We start from the raw sequence: 21,319 nt of genomic DNA, 5'->3' as shown, positions 1-21,319 counted from the left end.
CCTCACCTCTCTCTCTCTCTCCTCATCTTCTTCTTCTCTCTCTCTCTCTCCTCTCTCTCTTTCAACCTCCTCTGTCTCCTCTTTCTCTCTCCCAACCTACTCTCTCTCTCTTTCCTCTCTCTCATCCTCATCTTTCTCTCTCATCTTCCTCGCTCTCTCCTCTCTCTTTCAACCTCCTCTCTCTCCTCTTTTTAACAGTAAACATTACACATACAGAAGTCTCTCCTCCTCACCTCTCTCTCTCTCCTCATCTTCTTCTTCTCTCTCTCTCTCTCCTCTCTCTTTCAACCTCCTCTGTCTCCTCTTTCTCTCTCCCAACCTACTCTCTCTCTCTCTCCTCTCTCTCATCCTCATCTTTCTCTCTCATCTTCCTCGCTCTCTCCTCTCTCTTTCAACCTCCTCACTCTCCTCTTTTTTTCTCTCAACCTCTATCGATCTATCTCTCTCTCATTCAACCTCCTCTCTCCTCTTTCTCTCTCAACCTCCTCTCTCTCTCTCCTCTCTCATCCTCCTCTCCCTCTCTCTCATCCTCCTCTCTCTCTCATTCTCCTCTCTCTCTCTCCTCTCTTTCTCATCCTCCTCTCTCCTCACACGAGGACAATGATGACTGTTCACAGATCGAGGCCCTTTCTAAAGAATGTGCAATTCATATTTTTTATCTGTTTGGTTGTTTTGTCTAAATACCGTGCATGCTGCAAAGTCGATATACGTGGAAGTAAATGTGTTAATATTTGACAGTAAACATTTGATTATTTGGGTCCTTCCCACATTCACCTCATGTTCCTTTCTGTTATGTGAAATTTGATTTGGTGTGCGTCCCAAATGGAACCCTATTCTGTTCATAGTGCACTATGTAGGGAATAGGGCCCCATAGGACTCTGGTCTAAAGTAGTGCACTATATAGGGAATAGGGTTCCATAGGGCTCTGGTCTAAAGTAGTGCACTATGTAGGGAATAGGGCCCCATAGGACTCTGGTCTAAAGTAGTGCACTATATAGGGAATAGAGTTCTATAGGACTCTGGTCTAAAGTAGTGCACTATGTAGGGAATAGGGTGCCATAGGGCTCTGGTCTAAAGTAGTGCACTATATAGGGAATAGGGTTCCATAGGGCTCTGGTCTAAAGTAGTGCACTATATAGGGAATAGGGTTCCATAGGACTCTGGTCTAAAGTAGTGCACTATGTAGGGAATAGGGCCCCATAGGACTCTGGTCTAAAGTAGTGCACTATATAGGGAATAGGATTCTATAGGACTCTGGTCTAAACTAGTGCACTATGTAGGGAATAGGGTTCCATAGGGCTCTGGTCTAAAGTAGTGCACTATATAGGGAATAGGGTTCAATAGGACTCTGGTCTAAAGTAGTGCACCATGTAGGGAATAGGGCCCCATAGGACTCTGGTCTAAAGTAGTGCACTATGTAGGGAATAGGGCCCCATAGGACTCTGGTCTAAAGTAGTGCACTATGTAGGGAATAGGGCCCCATAGGACTCTGGTCTAAAGTAGTGCACTATGTAGGGAATAGGGCCCCATAGGACTCTGGTCTAAAGTAGTGCACTATATAGGGAATAGGGCCCCATAGGACTCTGGTCTAAAGTAGTGCACTATATATAGGGAATAGGGTGCCGATTGGGACTAGACATAGTGTGTGCCACGGAATGTAACATTGATGATATAATGTAACATTGATGATATACTGTAACATTGATGATATACTGTAACATTGATGATATAATGTAACATTGATGATATACTGTAACATTGATGATATACTGTAACATTGATGATATACTGTAACATTGATGATATACTGTAACATTGATGATATACTGTAACATTGATGATATACTGTAACATTGATGATATACTGTAACATTGATTATATACTGTAACATTGATGATATACTGTAACATTGATGATATACTGTAACATTGATGATATACTGTAACATTGATGATATACTGTAACATTGATGATATAATGTAACATTGATGATATAATGTAACATTGATGATATACTGTAACATTGATGATATACTGTAACATTGATGATATACTGTAACATTGATGATATACTGTAACATTGATGATATACTGTAACATTGATTATATACTGTAACATTGATGATATACTGTAACATTGATTATATACTGTAACATTGATGATATACTGTAACATTGATTATATACTGTAACATTGATGATATACTGTAACATTGATGATATACTGTAACATTGATGATATACTGTATAATGTAACACAAGACAAAGATGTAGAGATCTGAGGACCGATGGGGTTTGTTCACAGAGTAAATGACGTGGTTTATACTGGCCCCATTGTTCTGGGGGAGATTCACATTAAATGTCCTGAGCCATTAATACAGCTGTAAAGTTCAAACAAAGTACTGTACATATTTTCATAATAAACATTTGTAACTCTGAAAGGCATACAGTACTTTACAAATAAAACATTTGGAAATCTCGTTTACACCTCGAAAAGAGCCACAATCATTTCAACACAAAACTCTGATGATATTTATTTTCAGGTTCTGTAACTACACTGTCTGAAGTATAATATAGTGTCAACACAGCCCAGTACAGGTCATGATGAAATACATACAGCCTGTGTCTGTCTGTGTGTGTGTGTGTCTGTGTGTGTGTACGTCTGTCTGTGTGTCTGTCTGTGTGTGTGTGTCTGTCCGTGTGTGTGTACGTCTATCTGTGTCTGTCTGTTTGTCTGTCTGTCTGCCTGCCTGTGTGTGTGCGTGTGTGTCCAGCTGCAGTAACCAACGACTGGTTGTCTGTTCCTAACACATCAACAGTGTAACTAACACATCAACAGTGTAACTAACACATAAACATTGTAACTAACACAGAGACGAGCCGTTCCCCCAGGAGACACCACATCACTCAGCCAGATTTATAGGAGCTAAGTGTGGTTAACTGATTATATATAGTACACCCTATTCCCTATATAGTGCACCCTATTCCCTATATAGTACACAATATTCCCTATATAGTGCACCCTATATAGTGCACCCTATTCCCTATATAGTACACACTATTCCCTATATAGTGCACCCTATATAGTGCACCCTATTCCCAATATAGTACACACTATTCCCTATATAGTGCACCCTATTCCTTATATAGTGCACCCTATTCCCTATATAGTGCACCCTATTCCCTATATAGTACACACTATTCCCTATATAGTGCACCCTATATAGTGCACCCTATTCCTTATATAGTGCACCCTATTCCCTATATAGTGCACCCTATTCCCTATATAGTGCAGACCATTCCCTATATAGTGCACACTATTCCCTATATAGTGCACCCTATTCCCTATATAGTGCAGAACATTCCCTATATAGTGCACACTATTCCCTATATAGTGGACCCTATTCCCTATATAGAGCACCCTATTCCCTATATAGTGCACCCTATTCCCTATATAGTGCACACTATTCCCTATATAGTGCACCCTATTCCCTATCGAGGCGAGACCCAGATGCAGACACAGGAAGCAGGTGGTTGGAGTCTTATAGTGTTTATTAATCCAATGGGGGAAGGTCAGAGAATGGTCGTGGACGGACAAAAAGGTCAAAACCAGATGAATTGACATGATCCATTTTAAGGATTTGCTAATAAAACAATAGATACTTATAGGGCGAGGGGAGTTAAAATCAACACATTGCTGTACGCAGCAGTTGTAACAGTTGTAAGCACTTAGTAACAAAATGTGTCATTTGTATGTGTGTTGTTTCGAGTAAAGAACACGGGGTCTATGGCGCATATCTTTATGCCCCCACCAAGCCTCATTTCCCCGCACAGCATATTGAGACAGAGTCGCTATTGTTGACCGCGGAGCAGCCTGTGTGTTTTATACAGTCGGAGAGACCGTGGAACAAGGAAGACACCGGGCCACACGGTCGTCACCTACCTGTTGAATATTACCTACTGTTTAATGATAGAGTCAGGTGTTGGGTTGACAACTTACTCACTGTCGGAGAACAAAGTCGAACCTGGGGATAAAGGATAGTCAGTCGAGTTTAGTCGAGGTAAAGGCGGAAGGAAGGAGGATTTGTGGAAGAGGTAGCCACTCCAATGTTTTAACCGGACAGACAGACAGACAGACCACCGGATTTATCAACAGACCAGAAACAGATTTATTGACGCCGCCACACGATGCCTTTAGGACTGAGACGAAAGAAGAACAAGTCGAGGGAGAGCTCGAACCTGGTGGAGAATGAGGAGGTCGGTGGACACACCGGTGGGCGCTCCGTGAAGTCGACCGTAAACGGAGCGGGGCTCCCACCGCCACCTGCCAACCTGCGGCCCAAACTAGTGTTCCACACTCAGCTCGCCCACGGCAGCCCCACGGGAAGGATCGAGGGATTTAGTAACGTCAAAGAACTCTACGGGAAAATAGCTGAGACGTTCAATTTAAGTCAACCGGAGGTAGGTTTTTTTTTAACAACTTTTGTAGTTCTAGACCAGTGGTCACCTACCTTTTCTGTGTCAAGGTCCATTTCTGAGGTGAAATACAAGCTGAGATCTACCGCTCAGATATTTAAAAAAAACATGACTTGATGAAGCCTACGCAACATTCACCAATTAAAACAGTTCTTTATCAGTGAGGTTTGTGCAGCAGGCTACAAGCCCAATACATTCACTGCATATTGGCTATGCTTGAATTGTTCTTCTCAGACCATTTTGAAATGATCGTTTAGATTATGTAGATATATGATCACACTTCAGTCTTCCAGCTGGTGGCGAAACTCAAGTCGAACTGCATTATTTCTGACTCGTGCACTAATTCATGTTGTTACTCCTATGACCAGAGAAAGTGAAATATTCAGCGATATTAAACAAAGACACAATCCGATAATAATAACAAAGGGAGTTTATCGGAACACTGGCCAGCGGTATGATACATGCACTTGACTTGCTCTCTGGGCCTGTCTCGGAGGCGGAAGTCTACCTTCAGACTCGTGAAATGTTTCAACATGGGAACACTGTACCTTCCCTGCGCTTGGCCTGCTAAATCAAGTGCACCTGCCGTCAACAACGCGAAACGAATAGTACAAATAGGAGGCTTTATCGTTGTTGTTTTTTTAACTAAAATGTTTGGTGATCGACTAGAATGCCTTGGAGACCGACCAGTCGATTGCCTTGGAGACCGACCAGTCGATTGCCTTGGAGAACGACCAGTCGATTGCCTTGGAGACCGACCAGTCGATTGCCTTGGAGACCGACCAGTCGATTGCCTTGGAGACCACCCAGTCGATTGCCTTGGAGATCGACCAGTCGATTGCCTTGGAGACCGACCAGTCGATTGCCTTGGAGATCGACCAGTCGATTGCCTTGGAGACCGACCAGTCGATTGCCTTGGAGACCGACCAGTCGATTGCCTTGGAGACCACCCAGTCGATTGCCTTGGAGATCGACCAGTCGATTGCGATCGACCGGGTGGTGACCACTGTTCTAGACAGATAAAAACAAATGCCAGGCCAGTTTAGTGGCCGCGGCGCAAGGTCCGAGCACGGCCAGAACCCCACACCCTTCATGCTATATTTAATGAATCATTCCACCCATGAGGTCAAAAGAGCGCGATTTGGTCATTTGACTGCAGGAAAGGGCTACGCAATAAGGCTCGAGGGGGTTTGGTATATGGCCAATATACCACTGCTAAGGGCTGTTCTTAAGCATGACGCAACACAGAGTACCTGGATATTGCCCCATAGCCGCAATATAGTGGCCATATACCACAAACGCCCGTGGTGCCTTATTGCTATGATAAACTGGTTACCAAAGTATTTAGAACAGTAAAAATTACTTTTTTTTGGTCTGATATACATTGGCTTTCAGCCAATCAGCATTCAGGGCTCGAACCACCTGGTTTATTATACATGAGGCTGAGAGAAAAATGTCCTGTTTTAAAACTCAGTAATTCTTAAAAGATGGGACAATTTCAACTTTCTTTCCACAAATATTTGTCTTGATTTTGATAGACCAAAGTATCAGCTGTCACACCATGTAAAAGAATAACCCCTTACTTTAGTACTAATTTCCCCATAAAATGCAATGATCTGGATTTATTTCAACTACGTCAGAACCACACCCAAAAGGCATGCAAATTGTCCAACAAGTGTTTAAAGGCATTGATTGTTTAATTCTAATATTAGATTATTCAAATATGTAATACAAATCTCCAAACTTATTTTTGCTTTGTTTTGTAGCACGATGAAATTCGTCAGCACTTTAGCACGTTTTAGATTTAGAACATAAAACATTTATAAAGTAAACATTAGGCTTATGTAACCGATGTGAAATGGCTAGCTAGTTAGCCGTGGTGCACGTTAATCAATCAATCAATCAAATTTATTTTATATAGCCCTTCGTACATCAGCTGATATCTCAAAGTGCTGTACAGAAACCCAGCCTAAAACCCCAAACAGCAAGCAATGCAGGTGAAGAAGCACGGTGGCTAGGAAAAACTCCCTAGAAAGGCCAAAACCTAGGAAGAAACCTAGAGAGGAACCAGGCTATGTGGGGTGGCCAGTCCTCTTCTGGCTGTGCCGGGTGGAGATTATAACAAAACATGGTCAAGATGTTCAAATGTTCATAAATGACCAGCATGGTCGAATAATAATAAGGCAGAATAGTTGAAACTGGAGCAGCAGCACAGTCAGGTGGACTGGGGACAGCAAGGAGTCATCATGTCAGGTATTCCTGGGGCATGGTCCTAGGGCTCAGGTCCTCCGAGAGAGAGAAAGAAAGAGAGAATTAGAGAGAGCATATGTGGGATGGCCAGTCCTCTTCTGGCTGTGCCGGGTGGAGATTATAACAAAACATGGTCAAGATGTTCAAATGTTCATAAATGACCAGCATGGTCGAATAATAATAAGGCAGAATAGTTGAAACTGGAGCAGCAGCACAGTCAGGTGGACTGGGGACAGCAAGGAGTCATCATGTCAGGTAGTCCTGGGGCATGGTCCTAGGGCTCAGGTCCTCCGAGAGAGAGAAAGAGAGAAGGAGAGAATTAGAGAACGCACACTTAGATTCACACAGGACACCGAATAGGACAGGAGAAGTACTCCAGATATAACAAACTGACCCTAGCCCCCCGACACATAAACTACTGCAGCATAAATACTGGAGGCTGAGACAGGAGGGGTCAGGAGACACTGTGGCCCACTCCGAGGACACCCCCGGACAGGGCCAAACAGGAAGGATATAACCCCACCCACTTTGCCAAAGCACAGCCCCCACACCACTAGAGGGATATCTTCAACCACCAACATACCATCCTGAGACAAGGCTGAGTATAGCCCACAAAGACCTCCGCCACGGCACAACTTAAGGGGGGGGGGGGGGGGGGGGGGGGGGGGGGGGGGGGGGGGGGGCAACCCAGACAGGATGACCACATCAGTGACTCAACCCACTCAGGTGACGCACCCCCTCCAGGGACGGCATGAGAGAGCCCCAGTAAAGCCAGTGACTCAGCCCCTGCAATAGGGTTAGAGGCAGAGAATCCCAGTGGAAAGAGGGGAACCGGCCAGGCAGAGACAGCAAGGGTGGTTCGTTGCTCCAGAGCCTTTCCGTTCACCCTCCCACTCCTGGGCCAGACTACACTCAATCATATGACCCACTGAAGAGATGAGTCTTCAGTAGAGACTTAAAGGTTGAGACCGAGTTTGCGTCTCTGACATGGGTAGGCAGACCGTTCCATAAAAATGGAGCTCTATAGGAGAAAGCCCTGCCTCCAGCTGTTTGCTTAAAAATTCTAGGGACAATTAGGAGGCCTGCGTCTTGTGACCGTAGCGTACGTGTAGGTATGTACGGCAGGACCAAATCAGAGAGATAGATAAGAGCAAGCCCATGTAATGCTTTGTAGGTTAGCAGTAAAACCTTGAAATCAGCCCTTGCTTTGACAGGAAGCCAGTGTAGAGAGGCTAGCACTGGAGTAATATGATCAAATTTTTTGGTTCTAGTCAGGATTCTAGCAGCCGTATTTAGCACTAACTGAAGTTTATTTAGTGCTTTATCCGGGTAGCCGGAAAGTAGAGCATTGCAGTAGTCTAACCTGGAAGTGACAAAAGCATGGATTAATTTTTCTGCATCATTTTTGGACAGAAAGTTCCTGATTTTTGCAATGTTACGTAGATGGAAAAAAGCTGTCCTTGAAATGGTCTTGATATGTTCTTCAAAAGAGAGATCAGGGTCCAGAGTAACGCCGAGGTCCTTCACAGTTTTATTTGAGACGACTGTACAACCATTAAGATTAATTGTCAGATTCAACAGAAGATCTCTTTGTTTCTTGGGACCTAGAACAAGCATCTCTGTTTTGTCCGAGTTTAAAAGTAGAAAGTTTGCAGCCATCCACTTCCTTATGTCTGAAACACATTCTTCTAGCAAGGGCAATTTTGGGGCTTCACCATGTACAGCTGTGTGTCATCCGCATAGCAGTGAAAGTTAACATTATGTTTTCGAATAACATCCCCAAGAGGTAAAATAAATAGTGAAAACAATAGTGGTCCTAAAACGGAACCTTGAGGAACACCGAAATTTACAGTTGATTTGTCAGAGGACAGACCATTCACAGAGACAAACTGATATCTTTCCGACAGATAAGATCTAAACCAGGCCAGAACTTGTCCGTGTAGACCAATTTGGGTTTCCAATCTCTCCAAAAGAATGTGGTGATCGATGGTATCAAAAGCAGCACTAAGGTCTAGGAGCACGAGGACAGATGCAGAGCCTCGGTCCGATGCCATTAAAATGTCATTTACCACCTTCACAAGTGCCGTCTCAGTGCTATGATGGGGTCTAAAACCAGACTGAAGCATTTCGTATACAATGTTTGTCTTCAGGAAGGCAGTGAGTTGTTGCGCAACAGCCTTTTCTAAAATTTTTGAGAGGAATGGAAGATTCGATATAGGCCGATAGTTTTTTATATTTTCTGGGTCAAGGTTTGGCTTTTTCAAGAGAGGCTTTATTACTGCCACTTTTAGTGAGTTTGGTACACATCCGGTGGATAGAGAGCCGTTTATTATGTTCAACATAGGAGGGCCAAGCACAGGAAGCAGCTCTTTCAGTAGTTTAGTTGGAATAGGGTCCAGTATGCAGCTTGAAGGTTTAGAGGCCATGATTATTTTCATCATTGTGTCAAGAGATATAGTACTAAAACACTTGAGTGTCTCTCTTGATCCTAGGTCCTGGCAGAGTTGTGCAGACTCAGGACAACTGAGCTTTGAAGGAATAATAGCTTTTCAATCGGTGACGTCACTCGCTCTGAGACCTTGAAGTAGTTGTTCCCCCCTTAAGGGGTCCTTAAGGGTATAGGTGGCCTTGCTCATTCCTGATTAATTTAGGATTTTAGAAAAATATAACAGAGTTGACCAAGTCAACGGACACATCTTGTAGGAATCACGGTTTTGAGAGAAATATTATTTAAAGTCACAGGGGGCTATTGCAAGAAACTACATATGATCATTGTTCAGTTAATATCCATTATTGTCCGTTTTTAGAATTTTTAACACTTTTTTTGGAGAGTTTGAAATTGGGATCCTTTGCTCCAGACAAGGGCATTTCCAGGCATAGAGCCAACATGGAACTGAATAATATTAAAAGTATTTTAAAAATTCCCCTAAAAGTACAGAGCCTTTAGAAAGTAGTCAGTCCCCTTGACTTATTCCACATTTTTCTGGTGTTACAGCCTGAATTCAAAATAGATTAATCATCTGTTTTTCTCTCACCCATCTACACACAATACCACATAATAACAAAGTGAAGACATGTTTTTTAAATTTAGTTATTTTAGCAAATGTATTGAAAATGAAATACAGAAATATCTAATTTATTTCATCAACCCTGGTTGACAGAATGCCAAGAGTTTGCAAAGCTGTCATCAAGGCAAAGGGCGGCCACTTTGAAGAATATAAAACATAAAATATATTTTAATTTAACACTTTTTTACTTACTACATGATTCCATATGTGTTATTTCATAGTTTTGATGTCTTCACTATTATCCTACAATGTAGAAAATAGTAAAAAAATACAGAAAAACCCTGGAATGAGTAGGTGTGTCCAAACTTTGGACTGGTGCTATAAGTGTTCACTCCCATAAGTCGATACATGTTAGAATCACCTTTGGCAGCGATTACAGCTGTTGAGTCTTTCTGGGTGAGTCTCTAAGAGCTTTTCACACCTGGATTGTGTGACATTTGCTCATTAATCTTTTAAAAATTCTTCAAACTCGGTCAAATTGGTTGTGGATCATTGCTAGACAACTATTTTCAGGTCTTGCAGGTGTATCTGACGTGTACAGGTGTATCTGAGGTTTTACTGGATGGGATAACACCAGTCACAGGTGTATCTGACATGTACAGGTGTATCTGAGGTTTTACTGGGTGGTATAACACCAGTCACAGGTGTATCTGAGGTTTTACTGGATGGGATAACACCAGTCACAGGTGTATCTGAGGTTTTACTGGATGGGATAACACCAGTCACAGGTGTATCTGAAGTTTTACTGGATGGGATAACACCAGTCACAGGTGTATCTGACATGTACAGGTGTATCTGAGGTTTTACTGGATGGGATAACACCAGTCTCAGGTGTATCTGATGTGTACAGGTGTATCTGAGGTTTTACTGGATGGGATAACACCAGTCACAGGTGTATCTGAGGTTTTACTGGATGGGATAACACCAGTCACAGGTGTATCTGATGTGTACAGGTGTATCTGAGGTTTTACTGGATGGGATAACACCAGTCACAGTTGTATCTGAGGTTTTACTGGATGGGATAACACCAGTCACAGGTGTATCTGAGGTTTTACTGGATGGGATAACACCAGTCACAGGTGTATCTGATGTGTACAGGTGTATCTGAGGTTTTACTGGATGGGATAACACCAGTCACAGTTGTATCTGAGGTTTTACTGGATGGGATAACACCAGTCACAGGTGTGTCTGAGGTTTTAGGGTTGTACCTACAGGTGGGCTGTGGTCTCTGTTTACACTACAGGACCAGAAGTATGTGGACACCTGCTCTTCGAACATCTCATTCCAAAATTATGGGCTTTCATTTGCAGTTGGTCCCCCCTTTGCTGATATAACAGCCTCCACTCGTCTGGGAAGGCTTTCCACTAGATGTTGGAACATTGCTGCTATAACAGCCTCCACTCTCCTGGGAAGGCTTTCCACTAGATGTTGGAACATTGCTGCGGAGACTTGCTTCCATTCAGCCACAAGAGCATTAGTGAGGTTGGGCATTGATGTTGGGCGATTAGGCCTGGTGTTCGATGGGGTTGAGGTCAGGGCTCTGTGCAGGCCAGTCAAGTTCTTCCATGCCGATCGCAACAAACCATTTTCGCATGGACCTCGCTTTCTGAACGGGGACATTGTCATGCTGAAACAGGAAAAGGCCTTCCCCAAACTGTTACCACAAAGTTGGAAGCACAGAATCGTCTAGAATGTCATCGTATGCTGTAGCGTTAAGATTTCCCTTCACTGGAACGAAGGGACCCGAATCGTGAAAAACAGCCCTAGACCATTATTCCTCCTCCACCAAACTTTACAGTTGGCTATGCATTGGAGCAGGTAGCGTTCTCCTGGCATCCGCCAAACCCAGATTCGTCCGTCGGACTGCCAGATAGTGAAGCGTGGTTCATCCCTCCAGAGAACCCGTTTACACTGCTCCAGAGTCCAATTGCTTCACACCACTCCAGCCAACGCATGGCATTGTGTGCAGCTGCTCAGCCATGGAAACCCATTTCATGAAGCTCCCGACGAACAGTTATTGTGCTGATGTTGCTTCCAGAGGCAGTTTGGAACTCTGTAGTGAGTGTTGCAACAGAGGACAGAAGATTTTTTACTCGTGTGGCCTACCACTTCACGGCTGAGCCGTTGTTGCTCCTAGACGTTCCCACTTCATAATAACAGCAATTACAGTTGACCGGGGGGCAGCTCTAGCAGGACAGAAATGTGACAAACTGACTTGTTGGAAACGTGGCATCCTATGACGATGCCACACAGTCACCGAGCTCTTCAGTAAGACCATTACACTGCCAATGTTTGTCTATGGAGATTGCATGGCCGTGTGCTCCATTTTATACACCTGTCATCAACGGGTGAAGCTGAAATAGCCGAATCCACTAATTTCAAGGGGTGTCCACATACTTTTGTATATATAGTGTCATTACCTATCTGTACTATTAGCCAGGGTTAGGGCTCACCAAGTCATTTGGTTAAAGTTTGAATATTCAAGCTGCCTTCCTTCCTTTGGACAGATGACACTTGTTTTCTTTACTTTATTGGTCAATGGATTACAGTGTGCTTTTCTTCTACACTGAGAGACCTGGTGTTAACACTGAGAGACCTGGTGTTAATACTGAGAGACCTGGTGTTAATACTGAGAGACCTGGTGTTAATACTGAGAGAGAGACCTGGTGTTAATACTGAGAGAGTCCTGGTGTTAATACTGAGAGACCTGGTGTTAACACTGAGAGACCTGGTGTTAATACTGAGAGAGACCTGGTGTTAATACTGAGAGAGACCTAGTGTTAATACTGAGAGAGACCTGGTGTTAATACTGAGAGAGAGACCTGGTGTTAATACTGAGAGAGACCTGGTGTTAATACTGAGAGAGACCTGGTGTTAATACTGAGAGAGACCTGGTGTTAATACTGAGAGAGACCTGGTGTTAATACTGAGAGAGACCTGGTGTTAATACTGAGAGAGACCTGGTGTTAATACTGAGAGAGACCTGGTGTTAATACTGAGAGAGATACCTGGTGTTAATACTGAGAGAGTCCTGGTGTTAATACTGAGAGACCTGGTGTTAACACTGAGAGACCTGGTGTTAATACTGAGAGAGACCTGGTGTTAATACTGAGAGAGACCTAGTGTTAATACTGAGAGAGACCTGGTGTTAATACTGAGAGAGAGACCTGGTGTTAATACTGAGAGAGACCTGGTGTTAATACTGAGAGAGACCTGGTGTTAATACTGAGAGAGACCTGGTGTTAATACTGAGAGAGACCTGGTGTTAATACTGAGAGAGACCTGGTGTTAATACTGAGAGAGACCTGGTGTTAATACTGAGAGAGATACCTGGTGTTAATACTGAGAGAGACCTGGTGTTAATACTGAGAGAGACCTGGTGTTAATACTGAGAGAGACCTGGTGTTAATACTGAGAGAGACCTGGTGTTAATACTGAGAGACCTGGTGTTAATACTGAGAGAGACCTGGTGTTAATACTGAGAGAGACCTGGTGTTAACACTGAGAGAGAGACCTGGTGTTAATACTGAGAGATAGACCTGGTGTTAATACTGAGAGACCTGGTGTTAATACTGAGAGAGACGTGGTGTTAATACTGAGAGAGACCTGGTGTTAATACTGAGAGAGAGACCTGGTGTTAATACTGAGAGAGACCTGGTGTTAATACTGAGAGAGAGACCTGGTGTTAATACTGAGAGACCTGGTGTTAATACTGAGAGAGAGACCTGGTGTTAATACTGAGAGACCTGGTGTTAATACTGAGAGAGACCCGGTGTTAATACTGAGAGAGAGACCTGGTGTTAATACTGAGAGAGACCTGGTGTTAATACTGAGAGAGACCTGGTGTTAATACTGAGAGAGAGACCTGGTGTTAATACTGAGAGAGAGACCTGGTGTTAATACTGAGAGACCTGGTGTTAATACTGAGAGAGACCTGGTGTTAATACTGAGAGAGACATGGTGTTAACACTGAGAGAGAGACCTGGTGTTAATACTGAGAGAGAGACCTGGTGTTAATACTGAGAGACCTGGTGTTAATACTGAGAGAGACGTGGTGTTAATACTGAGAGAGACCTGGTGTTAATACTGAGAGAGAGACCTGGTGTTAATACTGAGAGACCTGGTGTTAATACTGAGAGAGAGACCTGGTGTTAATACTGAGAGACCTGGTGTTAATACTGAGAGAGACCCGGTGTTAATACTGAGAGAGAGACCTGGTGTTAATACTGAGAGACCTGGTGTTAATACTGAGAGAGACCTGGTGTTAATACTGAGAGAGAGACCTGGTGTTAATACTGAGAGAGACCTGGTGTTAATACTGAGAGACCTGGTGTTAATACTGAGAGAGACCTGGTGTTAATACTGAGAGAGACCTGGTGTTAATACTGAGAGAGAGACCTGGTGTTAATACTGAGAGAGAGACCTGGTGTTAATACTGAGAGACCTGGTGTTAATACTGAGAGAGACCCGGTGTTAATACTGAGAGAGAGACCTGGTGTTAATACTGAGAGACCTGGTGTTAATACTGAGAGAGACCTGGTGTTAATACTGAGAGAGAGACCTGGTGTTAATACTGAGAGAGACCTGGTGTTAATACTGAGAGACCTGGTGTTAATACTGAGAGAGACCTGGTGTTAATACTGAGAGAGACCTGGTGTTAATACTGAGAGAGACCTGGTGTTAATACTGAGAGACCTGGTGTTAATACTGAGAGAGACCTGGTGTTAATACTGAGAGAGACCTGGTGTTAATACTGAGAGAGAGACCTGGTGTTAATACTGAGAGAGACTTGGTGTTAATACTGAGAGAGACCTGGTGTTAATACTGAGAGAGACCTGGTGTTAATACTGAGAGAGACCTGGTGTTAATACTGAGAGAGAGACCTGGTGTTAATACTGAGAGAGAGACCTGGTGTTAATACTGAGAGAGACCTGGTGTTAATACTGAGAGAGACCTGGTGTTAATACTGAGAGAGAGACCTGGTGTTAATACTGAGAGAGACTTGGTGTTAATACTGAGAGAGACCTGGTGTTAATACTGAGAGAGAGACCTGGTGTTAATACTGAGAGAGAGACCTGGTGTTAATACTGAGAGAGACCTGGTGATAATACTGAGAGAGACCTGGTGTTAATACTGAGAGAGAGAGAGACCTGGTGTTAATACTGAGAGAGAGACCTGGTGTTAATACTGAGAGAGACCTGGTGTTAATACTGAGAGAGGCCTGGTGTTAATACTGAGAGAGACCTGGTGTTAATACTGAGAGAGACCTGGTGTTAATACTGAGAGAGAGACCTGGTGTTAATACTGAGAGAGAGACCTGGTGTTAATACTGAGAGAGACCTGGTGATAATACTGAGAGAGACCTGGTGTTAATACTGAGAGAGAGAGAGACCTGGTGTTAATACTGAGAGAGAGACCTGGTGTTAATACTGAGAGAGACCTGGTGTTAATACTGAGAGAGACCTGGTGTTAATACTGAGAGAGACCTGGTGTTAATACTGAGAGAGAGACCTGGTGTTAATACTGAGAGAGACCTGGTGTTAATACTGAGAGAGAGACCTGGTGTTAATACTGAGAGAGAGACCTGGTGTTAATACTGAGAGAGACCTGGTGTTAATACTGAGAGAGACCTGGTGTTAATACTGAGAGAGAGACCTGGTGTTAATACTGAGAGAGAGAGAGAGACCTGGTGTTAATACTGAGAGAGAGACCTGGTGTTAATACTGAGAGAGAGACCTGGTGTTAATACTGAGAGAGACCTGGTGTTAATACTGAGAGAGACCTGGTGTTAATACTGAGAGAGAGACCTGGTGTTAATACTGAGAGAGAGAGAGAGAGACCTGGTGTTAATACTGAGAGAGAGACCTGGTGTTAATACTGAGAGAGACCTGGTGTTAATACTGAGAGAGACCTGGTGTTAATACTGAGAGAGACCTGGTGTTAATACTGAGAGAGAGACCTGGTGTTAATACTGAGAGAGAGAGAGACCTGGTGTTAATACTGAGAGAGAGACCTGGTGTTAATACTGAGAGAGACCTGGTGTTAATACTGAGAGAGACCTGGTGTTAATACTGAGAGAGACCTGGTGTTAATACTGAGAGAGAGACCTGGTGTTAATACTGAGAGAGAGAGAGAGACCTGGTGTTAATACTGAGAGAGAGACCTGGTGTTAATACTGAGAGAGACCTGGTGTTAATACTGAGAGAGACCTGGTGTTAATACTGAGAGAGACCTGGTGTTAATACTGAGAGAGAGACCTGGTGTTAATACTGAGAGAGACCTGGTGTTAATACTGAGAGAGACCTGGTGTTAATACTGAGAGAGACCTGGTGTTAATACTGAGAGAGACCCGGTGTTAATACTGAGAGAGACCTGGTGTTAATACTGAGAGAGACCTGGTGTTAATACTGAGAGAGACCTGGTGTTTGTGCATGTAGCCCAGGCCTCTCAGAGTAATTTCAAGCTTTACTGTGAAAGAATACAGACTGAGTACACTATCAAGTAGATGTTGTGTTAGTAGACTGATCTAGAGGAGACCAGCGGTCATATTATCTGTTTCCCTTACGCTGTCATATGTCTGGATAATTTACTGATTATCAAATGAAATGTCCTTATAATGCTATTTGCTCAAATAACACTGTGTGAAAGTGTGTTCGTCTGAAATACAGATGGAGGATCTTCATTTGATCACTCTTTTGTTGCTGACAAGTTTCCTGTAGAGCAGGAAATTCAAACTTGTAGTGTATTCAAGGGTTAAAAGGGTTTCTAAAGTGTGTAATGTCCATTAATTATAATCCACATAATAACTCACATTTCCTGTTGCTGCAGGATTATTTTCCTGCTACAGCAAACTGGCTCAAATTAAGATCCTATCTATATGCACCAGGTCTGAACAGCAACATAGAATGTGTTTAGTTAGGATCAGACAGACAGACGGACGGGCGGACGGGCGGGCGGGCGGGCGGGCGGGCGGGCAGGCAGACAGACAGACAGACAGAGCACAGACAGGCAGACAGACAGACAGGCAGCCAGACAGACAGGCAGACAGACAGACAGGCAGACAGAGGTCAGACAGACAGAGCTCAGACAGACAGCTCAGTTGTGAGCTTAGCCGTGATTTTGGTGAAAGGGGTTCAGTTGATTAAGTAGTTGTTCACCAGCCAAGGGGATAGAAGGGTTGCACACAGCGGGTGAGACGTAAACAAGGTTGAGACGTAGAGCTCCCATTGGCTGCTCAGAGGTTGGGGTGTGATGTCACAGACAGGAAGGAATAGGTTGAGGTGACTATGTCACCTGAATACAACCTCTTTGTGACACACCTGACTGAGAAAAACTCCTGGCTCCTTCATAAAGGTCTTTATCAAGGGATGTTTTGTTTCTATAGTCGGAAGGAAAAACTCCTGGCTCCTTCATAAAGGTCTTTATTAAGGGATGTTTTGTTTCTATAGTCGGAAGGAAAAACTCCTGGCTCCTTCATAAAGGTCTTTATCAAGGGATGTTTTGTTTCTATAGTCGGAAGGAAAAACTCCTGTCCCCTTCATAAAGGTCTTTATTAAGGGATGTTTTGTTTCTATAGTCGGAAAGAAAAACTCCTGTCCCCTTCATAAAGGTCTTTATCCAGTGATGTTTTGTTTCTATAGTCGGAAGGAAAAACTCCTGTCCCCTTCATAAAGTTCTTTATCCAGTGATGTTTTGTTTCTATAGTCGGAAGGAAAAACTCCTGTCCCCTTCATAAGGGTCTTTATCAAGGGATGTTTTGTTTCTATAGTCGGAAAGAAAAACTCCTGTCCCCTTCATAAGGGTCTTTATCCAGGGATGTTTTGTTTCTATAGTCGGAAGGAAAAACTCCTGTCCCCTTCATAAGGGTCTTTATCAAGGGATGTTTTGTTTCTATAGTCGGAAGGAAAAACTCCTGTCCCCTTCATAAAGGTCTTTATCCAGTGATGTTTTGTTTCTATAGTCGGAAAGAAAAACTCCTGGTCCAAATAAATGTCCCTTTTCCTGAAGCGTTTTATTTGTGTCATTATCATAATGATCATCATGTAGGCATTACTCATTCTGAAGCACAGAGCATCCATGTCAATGATCAACCGGACTTAATGCTGACGGGCTGTATTCCCTGAAAACAACCAGACCTACAGTACATGACCCTAACAGCTCTTCCTGTCAACAACCAGACCTACAGTACATGACCCTAACAGCTCTTCCTGCCAACCACCAGACCTACAGTACATGACCCTAACAGCTCTTCCTGTTAACAACCAGACCTACAGTACATGACCCTAACAGCTCTTCCTGTTAACAACCAGACCTACAGTACATGACCCTAACAGCTCTTCCTGTCAACCACCAGACCTACAGTACATGACCCTAACAGCTCTCTATGGTCATTCAGAAAGTTATACCAAACCAAAATATAAATGCAACATGACAAGTTCCATGTTTCATGAGCTGAAATAAAAGATCCCAGAAATGTTCCATACAGACAAAAAGCTTATTTCTCTCACATGTTGTGCACACATTTGTTTACATCCCTGTTAGTGAGCATTTCTCCTTTGACAAGATAATCCATCCTCCTGACACGTGTGGCATATCCAGAAGCTGATTAAACAGCATGATCATTACACAGGTGCACCTTGTGCTGGGGACAATAAAAGGCAACTCTAAAATGTGCAGTTTTGTCACACAACACAATCCCACAGAAGTCTCAAGTTGAGGGAGCGTGCAATTGGAATGCTGGCTCTAGGAATGTCCACCAGAGCTGTTGCCAGAGAATTTAATGTTAATTTCTCTACCATAAGCCATCTCTAAAGTCGAATTTGTCAGTACGTCCAACCGGCCTCAGACCATGTGTCACCATGCCAGCCCAGGACCTCCACATCCAGCTTATTCACCTGCAATAGCAGCCACCTGGACAGCTGATGGAACTGTGATCATCTGAGACCAGCCACCTGGACAGAATCTCTACGCAAACTGTCAGAATCCGTCTCTTGGGAAGCTAATCTGTGTTCGTCGTCCTCACCAGGATCTTGACCGGACTGCCGTTCAGCGTTGTAACCGACTTCAGTGGGTGAATACTTACCAACGTGTACGACAGCGCGTTCCAGTTACCACCAATAACCAGCAACTTCACACTGTAAATACTTACCCACTGGCAGGTTGGAGAAGTGTGCTCTTCACGGATTAATCCCGGTTTCAACTGTACCGGGCAGATGGCAGACGACGTGTACGGCATTGTTTGGACGAACACAATTGCATTTTTAATCTATGGTAATTTTAATGCACAGAGACGAGATCCTGAGGCCCATTGTCGTGTCATTCATCCACCGCCATCACCTCATGTTTCAGTATGATAATGCACAGCCTCATGTCTCAAATCGGTACACAATTCCTGGAAACTGAAAATGTCCCAGTTCTTCCATGGCCTGCATACTCACCAGACATGTCACCCATTGAGCATGTTTGGGATGCTCTGGATCGATGTGTACGACAGCGTGTTCCAGTTCTCGCCAATATCCAGCGACTTCACATAGGCATTGAAGAGGAGTGGAACAACATTCCACAGGCCACAATCAACAGCCTGATCAACTCTATGTGAAGGAGATGTGTTGCGCTGCATGAGGCAAATGGTGGTCACCAGATACTGACTGGGTTTCTGATCCACGTCCCTACCTTTTTATTAAGGTATCTGTGACCAACAGAAGCATATCTGTATTCCCAGTCAAATATATAGATTAGAGACTAATGAATTTCCATATATGAACATTTTTAACTCTGTAAAATCGGAGAAAGGGTTTAATGTTGCACTTCTATTGTTGTTCATTGTAGACATTGTAGTCAGACAGACAGTCAGTCAGTCAGACAGTCAGACAGTCAATCAGTCAGTCAGACAGACAGTCAGTCAGACAGTTAGAAAGACAGTCAGTCAGACAGTCAGTCAGACAGACAGTCAGTCAGACAGACAGTCAGTCACGCAGTCAAACAGACAGACAGAAAGTCAGTCAGTCACGCATTAAGTCAGTCAGTCACGCAGTAAGACAGTCAAACAGACAGACAGACAGTCAGTCAGTCACGCAGTAAGACAGTCAGTCAGACAGACAGAAAGTCAGTCAGTCAGTCACGCAGTAAGACAGTCGGTCAATGAATGATCAGATTCACCTGAACTTCCTTCATCTTGGCTGGGCAAATTAACACAGCATCTGTCACGTCAGCATGGCATTGCACATCTAGGTCAGCCATTAGAAATATTCCATGGTTTTCTCATGAGAAGAAGCAACAAAATTCCTTAAACAAGTTATATCGGTATTCAGTTAGTTATATACAGTATTCAGTTAGTTAGATTATATATATAATCCTTCGGATTAGTGGATTCAGCTATTTCAGGCTCACCCGTTGCTGACAGGTGTATAAAATCGAGCACACCGCCATGCAATCTCCATAGACAAACATTGGCAATAGAATGGTCTTACCGAAGAGCTCAGTGACTTGGGCACAGTCATAGGATGGCACCTTTCCAACAAGTCAGTTCATCAAATTTCCGCCCTGCTAGAGCTGCCCCCCGGTCAACTGTAAGTGCTGTTACTGTGAAGTGGAAACGTCTTGGAGCAACAACGGCTCAGCCTGCGAAGTGGTAGACCACACAAGCTCACAGAACGGGACTGCACTGAGTGGGACGGCGCTGAGCGGGACAGCGCCGAAGCGCATAGCGAATAAAAATCGTCTGTCATGTTTCGGGCCTCAACCCCATCGAACACCTTTGGGATGAATTGGAACGCCGACTGCGAGCCAGGCCTTAATCACCCAACATCAGTTCCCGACCTCACTAACGCTCTTGTGGCTGAATGGAAGCAAGAAAATAACTCCCCAAAAACAGGTGTGCCAAGTGTTGTGTCTTTGGCTATGAAGGATTAAGTGATATGACATGCAATTCTATAAAATCCTTTCTCTGTAATTAATATCACCTGATTGAGCTAATCATGTAAATGTAATTAACTAGAGAGTCGGGGCACCACGAAATAATATTTATAGAGCTGTTATCTTCCGAATAAACTCTTAAAGACCTAGTAATATTTTACATCAATAGCAGTCAATATCAATCGTCACCTTAATTCAGTCAGACAGTAATTCAGTAATTACCAGTACTGAGTCGAGGGGTACGAGGTATTTGAGGCAGATATGCACATACAGTGCATTTGGGAAGTATTCAGACCCCTTGACTTTTCCCCATTTTGTTACAACCTTATTCTAAAATGGATGAAATTGGTTTTCCCCCTCATCAATCTATACACAATACCCCATAATGACACCACAATACCCCATAATGACATCACAATACCCCATAATGACATCACAATACCCCATAATGACAAAGCAAAAACAGGTTTTTAGAAAATGACCCTGTATATATAGCCGTGTTATTACCTCATACCCTGTACATCGACTCAGTACTGGTACCCTGTATATATAGCCATGTTATTACCTCATACCCTGCACATCGACTCAGTACTGGTACCCTGTATATATA

The 21,319-nt window shown here is 43.5% G+C and overlaps 1 protein-coding gene across 1 annotated transcript in view; it reads left to right on the top strand.

Annotated features, from left to right (window-relative positions):
- Window positions 1–3,854: 3,854 nt before the first annotated feature.
- Window positions 3,855–21,319, top strand: part of LOC110530871 (PDZ domain-containing protein GIPC1) — a 69,271-nt gene continuing 51,806 nt past the window's right edge. Inside the window, exon 1 of the mRNA XM_036986709.1 lies at window positions 3,855–4,462. Within this exon, the coding sequence (XP_036842604.1) occupies window positions 4,190–4,462 (273 nt within the window). The 5' untranslated portion in view covers window positions 3,855–4,189. The remainder of the gene's footprint in view (window positions 4,463–21,319) is intronic.

The sequence above is a fragment of the Oncorhynchus mykiss genome, chromosome 8 (genome assembly GCF_013265735.2).
Source record: "Oncorhynchus mykiss isolate Arlee chromosome 8, USDA_OmykA_1.1, whole genome shotgun sequence".
Classification (NCBI taxonomy): Eukaryota; Metazoa; Chordata; class Actinopteri; order Salmoniformes; family Salmonidae; genus Oncorhynchus; species Oncorhynchus mykiss.
This window is presented reverse-complemented; position numbering and strand designations above follow the sequence as displayed.